This window comes from Prunus dulcis, chromosome 8 (assembly GCF_902201215.1).
Source record: "Prunus dulcis chromosome 8, ALMONDv2, whole genome shotgun sequence".
In the NCBI taxonomy this organism is placed as follows: domain Eukaryota; kingdom Viridiplantae; phylum Streptophyta; class Magnoliopsida; order Rosales; family Rosaceae; genus Prunus; species Prunus dulcis.
This window is the reverse complement of record NC_047657.1, coordinates 16,076,192-16,085,352: the sequence shown is the minus strand read 5'-3', so window position 1 is coordinate 16,085,352 and position 9,161 is coordinate 16,076,192. Positions and strand designations below refer to the sequence as shown.

General features: G+C 35.5%; 2 protein-coding genes across 4 annotated transcripts; one reads left to right on the top strand and one right to left on the bottom strand.

Moving 5' to 3' along the window:
• The first annotated feature begins 1,441 nt into the window (after window positions 1-1,441).
• LOC117638820 lies at window positions 1,442-4,805 on the top strand. Of its 2 annotated transcripts, none has more exons than XM_034373961.1 (15): window positions 1,442-1,614; window positions 1,854-1,973; window positions 2,065-2,124; window positions 2,223-2,324; window positions 2,491-2,571; window positions 2,666-2,784; window positions 2,882-2,983; window positions 3,115-3,231; window positions 3,387-3,455; window positions 3,677-3,743; window positions 3,901-3,954; window positions 4,044-4,133; window positions 4,240-4,302; window positions 4,380-4,418; window positions 4,507-4,805. In XM_034373961.1, the coding sequence occupies exons 1-15, from the start codon at window positions 1,597-1,599 to the stop codon at window positions 4,621-4,623; spliced, it is 1,218 nt and encodes a 405-aa protein (XP_034229852.1). In that variant the 5' UTR covers window positions 1,442-1,596; the 3' UTR covers window positions 4,624-4,805. The 2 variants fall into 2 exon arrangements, with proteins under 2 accessions (XP_034229852.1, XP_034229851.1); XM_034373960.1 differs by having other exon boundaries at window positions 1,743-1,973.
• On the bottom strand, window positions 4,763-8,794 carry LOC117638821 (cis-3-alkyl-4-alkyloxetan-2-one decarboxylase). 2 transcript variants are annotated; one of them, XM_034373962.1, is made up of 14 exons: window positions 8,687-8,794; window positions 8,472-8,646; window positions 8,310-8,364; window positions 8,141-8,196; window positions 7,825-7,925; window positions 7,605-7,674; window positions 7,209-7,278; window positions 6,831-6,887; window positions 6,676-6,743; window positions 6,493-6,573; window positions 5,937-6,014; window positions 5,595-5,750; window positions 5,255-5,407; window positions 4,763-5,050 (listed from the first exon to the last, which is right to left on the bottom strand). In XM_034373962.1, exons 2-14 carry the CDS (start codon window positions 8,622-8,624, stop codon window positions 4,964-4,966), a joined length of 1,185 nt encoding a protein of 394 aa, XP_034229853.1. In that variant the 5' UTR covers window positions 8,625-8,646; window positions 8,687-8,794; the 3' UTR covers window positions 4,763-4,963. The 2 variants fall into 2 exon arrangements, with proteins under 2 accessions (XP_034229853.1, XP_034229854.1); XM_034373963.1 differs by lacking the exon at window positions 6,493-6,573.
• Window positions 8,795-9,161: the final 367 nt, after the last annotated feature.

Here is a 9,161-nt window from a genome sequence, read left to right as displayed (position 1 = left end):
AATCATTACTCCCTTAGCTGATAATGAGATGCATATATCGTCTTGTGTGAAATTTTGTTCACTAGTTAACTGCAATTTTCCTTGTCCTCCCGTGGAGGTCTCTGCTCGGTAATTTGATTAGGTTACTTTGGGTGTAGGCTTTATTCTAGGCTCTCTTTTTTATCCTAGTTTGCTTGCATCTTGTTTGCTTCCTGTATTGTTGTTTTTGCTGGCGGTCTTTGCGCCTCTTATTGAAGTATTTTCAGACCAAAAAAATAAAAAAAATAAAAAATTACCATGGAAGAAAATGACAATTTAATACTTGGAACACAAATTCCGTTGATTTACAGATAATATGTTCTTTTGCCATGGTTAGTCTATTGATTAACATCACAGTTTTTAGAGCACCTAGCGTCACCTCATCAACGATCACAGAATTACTACCAAGTAAATAACAAATAATTAGTAAATAAACAAAAGTTTATTTCCTAGTTACATTCACATCAAAGAATTACTCATTTCCTAGTTAGCTGGTTAATAAGCGAAAGTAGAGTTGGTAGGGGTGCAAGTTGGATTGGAAAACCTGATTATGATCAATTCAGTTTTGAAAATTTCTAATTTTGGCAAGTTCAAATTAATTTCGACATTTGAAAGTTCTGAACTACGAAAATTAGGATTAAAAATTGGATTGGAATTGGAATGTATCTAGAGATTCCGAAAGGATAATAACATCTAAGTACTAGCATATAATAATTTCCAAGCTTATAGTATGAGTTTTCAATTTTGAGTCAATTTTAATCCTTCAAATGGTTGGACATGTTTAGAATTTTGAACTAAATTCCGAAATTTTCCAAAAAAAACCTGAAATATGTAAATTCTGAAATATTCCAAAAATTCTGATTTTTCCGATTTGTAACGTATTTTGAAATTCTGAAATTTTTTGGAATGGAATTGGAATTAGAATCCGAAAATCAACCCTAGATGGTAGTTGTTGCATATGATGTTTAAAAGTTACCTTCTCTCTAGTTAAGCTATGGCCTACGTACCGGAGGACGTCATCCTTGTGGTTTGACAAGATCCATGTTTATGTCCGTTAATTGGGGATTTATGTGGAATAAAGGTGTTGTTAANNTTAATGTTTACACATAAGTTCATAACCTTGCGTAAACATTTCCAAGTGAAATATAAAGGGAAAAGAAGAACAAACTGATATTAGTGGTAATCGTGTGACAAATTAAAACTTGACAGCTCTTGAACGTAACTAATATCAGTTGAAGTGGGCTTGTACCGAACACATTAGCCAGTCTTCCCGCGTCTTGGCTGCTGTTGATGGGCAAGTGGCATCAGGCGCTCACTTTATTTGAAAACTGGCCTGGCTGCCACTGAGATAATTGGAGTGGTTTAAGCCTTTTTTGTAGGTTGAAGTAACGTAGGCCGCTTCACTTGCTGCACTGCTTTTCAAGCTTCGTTGACAAACCTGAATTAATTATCGCATCCCAATATAAAATTATAATAGTTTCTTCCCATCACCATTCTCATTTCTCTCAATCTCTGAACTGAGAATTGTTTCTTTATTGATACCAAGGATAAGGAGCTATAGTTTTATTCAACTTGGAGATGATGAGGTCCACTTCTGTAAGTCCCTTTTGCCATCTCTCTCTCTCTCTCTCTCTCTCTCTCTCTCTCTCTCTCTCTCTTAAAAACTGTTAAATTTTTTATTTTAAAAGTTCTTTGGATTGATCAACTAGAATTTGGTTTTTCAGTTGGTTTTCTGTGGATTTCTCTGTCCAATCTTATACTAGAGGATGATGAAGACTTACCCTTTAAAACTTTTTGGTTCACATGCTTGCTCTCCTCTTCCCACTTGCATTCAGATTTATCACAAGGACCCAACAAGGTGGAGGTTCTTTAGCTGCAGTTTCCTTTCTACTATTGCTATGCTTTCTGCAGTTTTCTTCTTTGGGAGCCATTGTGTTCTCACTGATTATAAAGAGGTAATATCCACTCTGATTGCATTGTGTGTGTATGAAATGATTAGATGGTTTTGCATATTTGGTACTAATAAGGCATTAATTTATTTAACAGAAGTTTTTAGCATGGGGATTGGTTGATGATATGCCACATACAATATCCAAGAAGTGTGAGGTTTGTAGCTACTGCGCAAGATTTCTCTTCATATTTTGTATAGTGATTGATATTTGTAATTTGTAGTTGTGATGATTAATGATGTCATGCATATTTAGACTCAATGCAGGCCTGATGGAACTGAGGCACTACCTAAAGGGATTGTTTCCAAGACCTCTGACTTGCTAATGCAACCATTATGGGGACCCCGAAATAAAAAGGTGTCGCGCTGATGTTTCTATGTTGATTTTAGTGGTAATATAGATTTTGATTAGGCAGATTGAACAATTTGATAATTAGGTTTGATTTTAATCTCATCTGCACTCAATAGGGTTGTAAGTAATCTGATTTGAATGTTAATATATGCTCTGCACTCCTTTTGTTTAGAACTCAAAGTCATCTACAAACTTATTGGCCATTGCAGTTGGAATAAAGCAAAAGGAAAGTGTGAACAAGATTGTAAAGAAGGTAAAGGAGGCCAACTGTTTGTCATACCGTGGTTTTGTTCTGCTTGTCTTTGAATTCATTGGATTTAATTCCTCCCTTCACTTCGCTCTCGCAGTTCCTCTTAAGTGATTTCGTTGTGATGCTTTTTCATTATGATGGTCGTGTAAATGAGTGGAGGGATTTGGAATGGAGTGGTCGTGCCATACATGTGTCTGCTATGAATCAAACCAAGTGGTAATGGTTCTTAGCCATAATTCTAACTGAGTTTTGCACTTGCTCAGATTTTCCTAGTCAGTTCTAGTTACCCGGTTAGGTTTCCTTTTTTACTTAGGTGGTATGCAAAGCGTTTCCTACATCCAGATATTGTTTCTGAATATGCATTCATTTTCCTCTGGGATGAGGACCTTGGAATTGAAAATTTCAATGTTGGAAGGTATGTGAGCTCATACATGTTTGAATGTTTCATGCATTCAAGTTGTGAAGAAAGAAGAAACCATCTGGTGCTGAATATTTATTCAGTAGACATTTTTGTTGATATTCTGCGATTCGATTTCTTCGATGCAGATACTTATCAATTATTAGAAAAGAGGGGCTTGAGATATCACAGCCAGCACTTGATCCTGAGAACTCAGAGGTCCATTATGATCTTACAGCAAGAGACAACAGAACAGAAGTACACAGGTTTGATTTTCTGCACGCCCTAGTGATGCTTATGTACACATTGGTTTAGTCACAGTAGATTCTTCACTATTTTCTTCCATTTCAATCGAAGTAAGTGTATCTATCTTATGTGTCCTGACTTGCTACTTTTATTGTGGTCGGTGATGCATTAATAGGAAGATAAACAAGCTAATTGGTGGTGGAAGGAGGTGTGATCAAAACAGCACAGATCCGCCATGCACAGGGTACTAAATTTGCATACACAAACACACACATAAACGTGTATATTTTACTCACACATGTATCAATTCATGTGTGTGTGTGTGTGTGTGTGTGTGTGTGTGTGCGTGTCTTTTGTATGTCACTTGGTATATCCTACATGTCTATAAGCTTAAAGTTCTGCAATGATCCTAAGAATACATATGAATCTGGGGATAGATTGAAATGAGAGTTATACATATGGCAGGTTTGTAGAAATGATGGCTCCTGTTTTTTCAAGAGCATCCTGGCGCTGTGTGTGGCATATGATTCAGGTATGACACTGAGGCTTGATGTAAATTTAACCTCAATAATCTGATTTTGGTTAATGCATAAGATTTTTATGTTACTTTAGTAAGATTTCAGTTGGGGATCCTCAAAATTTTAGCATTTAATTATCTCCTTTCTTAATTTTCTTTCCCTGATAAACAGAATGACTTAGTTCATGCATGGGGCTTGGATTTCCAGCTTGGTTATTGTGCACAGGCAATTTCCCCATCCTTTATATACGTTTTTCTTTCTTTTCCACCTTTTCTCTTCCACATATTTCTTATGTCTGAATCAATACTTGACAGGGTGATCGAACGAAAAATATCGGAATCGTTGATTCTGAGTACATTGTTCATTATGGTCTTCCAACACTGGGGGGTTTGGCACCAAACAAGGTTAGAAACTTAATACAAATAACTCTGTGTTTGTGTGTATTAACTTAAGTATTTGTATAATCTATTTATCACTCACTATTACTAATGATGATAATCGCCCATGCAGACAAATGCAGAAGCACCTGATCAAGTTGCTAAAACTATAAGCTTGCCTAGTTCAGAACAACCGGTATCTAATCAAAACATTCAAAATTAATGTGCTATTTTAACTTGTCTAAATTATGGTTAATAACTTTGAATTTGCAGGCACCGACATTGTCATCTCCATTGGACCCTAGAACTGAGGTAAGATTTGTAATGAATTTTTCATGCACCAATTATTATCCTAGCTTCGCATTCTTTGATTCATTGATCTTGCCTCTATATTGTTCAGGTAAGGAAGCTATCCTTTGTTGAACTGGAAATTTTCAAGAACAGATGGAAAAAGGTAGTTAGAGAAGATAATTGCTGGGATCCATACCAAAAGACACCACAACAGAGTAAAAACTAGTGCTTCTTAGCAGCCCCTGGAATTTTCACCCCAGAGAGATTGATTTCTGACCACTTACAGCATTCACAATACCGTTTAATGTATACCTTTTTTTTTTCCTTTTCCTAACAGCCTAATAATATATGCTGCTACAGTCATGTAAACTTGTAATTGAGAATATTCATTTCTTTTTACAAATTAAAGTTTATACACAATTCAATTCTGGATAGCAAGAAATGAGAACAGAATTTACTGTCTTTCTTGTCGTATTGTACATTCACATATTTTTATGAATAAATTAATTCTCTCAATTTGGCCGAGTCAAGAAAAATAAAAATAAAAATATGCCGTCACAGAAGTATCACAAATTTAAGCGGGTTCTTCTCATAACCCCCTTAATGACTTCTCCAAGTTCTTCGCCACGATCCTCCTGCACATGATGGCCTGCCTGCAAACCCCAACATACAAATTGCATGAGTTCTCAAAACTAACAACCTCAAACAATTGAACAATATCAATACAGCAACAGTAATTATTTTCTACTTTATCTTTATGTTAAGCAAAGTGTAGCACAAAAATAGCAATGTGCATGTGTTTATGTCTGTGTAAAGCTAAAACTTCTCCTGCATATGTTCATAAAAGAAGCTGTTACCATAGGAATTTCAATAAGTTTATGCTTTGAATCCTTGCAAAATTCTTCAACTCCATCGTAACTCAACCAGCGGTCTCTTTTGCCCCAACATACTGTAGTTGGAATTTTCCAATTTTCATCTGTTAGTGTAGTCCTCATTTCCTCCACATATTTCTGCCAAACTCAGCACAAGAAACAGAATTAGCAGCTTAATCATCTATTTTCATGGAAAACTTATTTTGCTTTCAGCCAATATAAGAATCCCTTTTCCATTGGAGCTTCCATGAAACCAGAAAATCCATTCTATACCAAACAACAGATGATGTATGTTTAAATCAAATATGATAAGAAGAAGGTTCACCTTCAACTCTTTCTTCATGGCCCTGCTAATTGCATTTAATGCAAACCCAGATGCCCCAGATGTGAGGTAAGGATTTCTATAAACCATTGCATCATCCTCTTTCATTTTATAAGGTCCGCAACTCGTCAAGGCTTTATCACTAGCCCTTAGAGGATCCTACCACAGAAAGAAGCAAGATCAAGTTGACATGTAATAATTTCTCGAGCAACAAAACAGAAAATGTCTTAGGACAGATATAAAGACAGACGCATGCTAATTTGAATGTAGAAGCACAGAAATGCACACAAATTAAGTGTACAGACATGTTAGATAAAGTACGAAACTATAAAACAACCTTCCTACCTGAGAAAATATTTCCCCTAACAAAAAGTTGCTGAATATGGACAAGGTTGATGGAAGGTTGGCGTGCTTCGCTGTAAGCTTTAATGAAAAACACAGGATCAAGATCATATTGATTAGACGTTGTTCTCAATAGCCAAGAAATCAATATGTACATCACTAGATCAGCCTGAATTTGTTCCTAATGCAGTAAGAAGCATTATGGCATGCATCATATACACAATCAAATAAAAAAGATAAATAAAAGATGGAATTTCCATGTGGCAGAAACCTATCAGGAGAAAAATAATCACCATAACAGTTCTTGTATCAGGAAAGTCCTAAGGGCAGTCAATGCAGATATCTATAAAGGTCATTGCCATTTCAAGGGAAGCTTGAGAAACATTAGTATTTTTCTTGAGATATAAGGAAGTGAGTGCTAAAATATGAAAACCTCACAAAAAATCTGCAATTTGACCACCTATGTAGGTAGTGGCTTAATTAATCTTCTGGTAGACCCAGTATTGAAACGATAAAGTATCGGAAGAAAATGAATGGCAGATTTCTGGAGAATCCATACAGGAGGGTTTAAGAGTATTATGTTGTCAATCTTTTCCTGATGGTTGCTAGCATATTTAACAGCAACTGGAGCAAAGTATCCCTGAGAATCACATCGAATATCAGAAGTTCTTTTCAGTTGCATGTTATGCAATAACTAATGTAGCCTGCTACATGTTTATACATTCAGTGGGAAATCAAATACCTGGACAACGAGTGTGACCTTTTTAACAGCAACTTCATTAATAAATGACTCCAAGGATGATACAAACTCTGCAAGCCATAACAAAACTCGACATAAACAAGAGTTTCGTTACTTTGGATATGAGATTAGTACTGAAGGGAACCAAAAGAAATTACCATTCAGAGTGTAGTCAAAGCCATATTTGGGTTGAGGCTTATCTGAAAATCCAAAGCCTGTAGTTGAAGGGAAAGACACAGGAATGTCCTGGCTTAGCATACAGTAGGAATCATAACGAGATGCAACGTAACATGAACTTCTGAAGCCATTGAACTGCTTTGCAAGCAAAGCCAAACTAAAATTGCACAACAAGTTTTATTCTTGCTATGTATATATATGTAAATCCATATTCAGAGCACATATTCCAAAATCATTTTCCCATAATTTACCCAAAATCAACTGAAGAAGAAGAAATCACAGATGTTCAACTGCTAAAAAAAGGAGTAAAATAGAGAATTTCAAGTACAACTCAGGGTAAGCTAAAGCTATGATCTTACCCAGCCAATCAAAAGCAATTGCGTGATAGTCTTTAGAAAGCATGGGAAGAACTTTGCGGTAAGAGTATGCCTGATGATTTGAACACATTTATGAATAAGGAACCAAGTCTAATTACAATAGTTAATCAAATTAAATCTTGCAATCCACATCAAAATTATTGTTATGAAGTTTACAAATTGGAAACTATATGCTATTAGATCCAATTGCACATCCAACATCTACAAAGTTAGCATTAATGTTAAAGAAACAGAACAGTATGAAGACATTTATATACCTATAGATGGGACATTGAAAATGGATTTCACAAGTAAAAACATACATTTGAAATGCATCATTCAGATACAACAAAAATATTGCAGAAGCCGTCCTACATTGACAAATTAAGACTCACTCACCTGAGAAGGGAAACCATGAATTAATATAACTGAAGGGTTATCAGCACTTCCGGATTCAACGCAAAACCATCTATTGAACAAAATCATGTATATAGATAAACCCTGCAAATAATTCAATCTCATGGTCTGCATGCCACGGAAACATATAAATAAAGACTAAATTATCATGTTTCGAACATGTCAGCTGGTACTAGTCTCCTAAAGCTAATTTACAAATTACCTGAAAATATCAGTGGAGGCCTGAGAATCAGCACCCATTGCAAGTCCAAAAATGGGGTCTTTTGCCTTCTCACCGGAACCAAAAGCAGCATAAGCTTTCACCTAGAAGAAGAAAAAAACATGATCAAACGAAAAAATGGGATCCTAATAAGATACACCGCAAAACTATGCAATACAACAAACATATGATGGGATTTCACCCAAAACATACTAGAAGGTTGAACTAAATAGGGTTTTTAATTTACTTTTAAATGGTTAATTTAGCAGAAGTAATAAAAAGGAAAAAAACAAGAGAGAAAAATAGGAAGAGGACTCACTATCTTCCCTTGCTTAAACCATTCATCAGAAGGGCTTGGCCCATCCGAATACTTTCCTGTCAAAAACACCCACATTTTCAATTAGCTTCCCAAAATTTCCACCATTAAAAAAGCTAGAAAAAAAGAGTAATATTTGGATTTGGGAAGAGAATTAGTAAGTAGTAAGCACCTCCACTGAAACTAAAGCCATCACCCACTTCAACAGGAGCATCTATGTAATAATCCTGGCACACACAAAAAATAAACATAGTAAGGCATCAATAAAAAGCAGACAAATTAACAATGGTAAATTTTTTTGTGTCATCGAATTAAATCAAACAAAGAACCATACATCGTTGCCGTTGGATCTGCAACTAAATTTGAGAGGCTTCTTGTGAGCCTTGCCATTGCCAACAAGTGAGAGTGGTGCTGGAACAGGATTGTGAAGAAAGCATTGAATTTTATGAGAATGACAAAGAGAAGGACTTTTGGCTTGGGTTGCCATGTTTGGTGCTTAGTCCTTCTGTAAACTGTAATAACGGTAGCAAGGCGAGAGAGAATGGCTGTTTTAACTGCCGGTTGGATACAATGGTTGGCCAGGCTTCTGGGGATAGACATTTTCTGGTCCTCGTCTGCTGTGTAACACCATACACACATATTTTTCAAGTTTACAGTATAAATTAAGTTTTGGTTGATTATTTTCTGTCACAAAATAAAACAACCAACATACCACTTGTCAATGTTTAGGAGCTAAAGAACTTAACTTTAAACTTTCGTTATAAAATGGGCCAAACTCTCCTCATTTCCTCAGGTGCATCCGGATTCAATTCACATAGAAAATAATTTTGAGACAACCTAATATAATAGATACTCCTCCTTTTCCTCCCTAGAAAATGACAAAAAAAACAAAACAGAACAATGTACAATTCGGTGGATGTAAATTTATTAAAAAGGTGTAAACTTAGGAATCTTTTCTAGGATTTAAAGCTATAAAGAATAAAATTTGGAATCTTTTTTAAGATTTAAAGCTGAAAAAACAAAA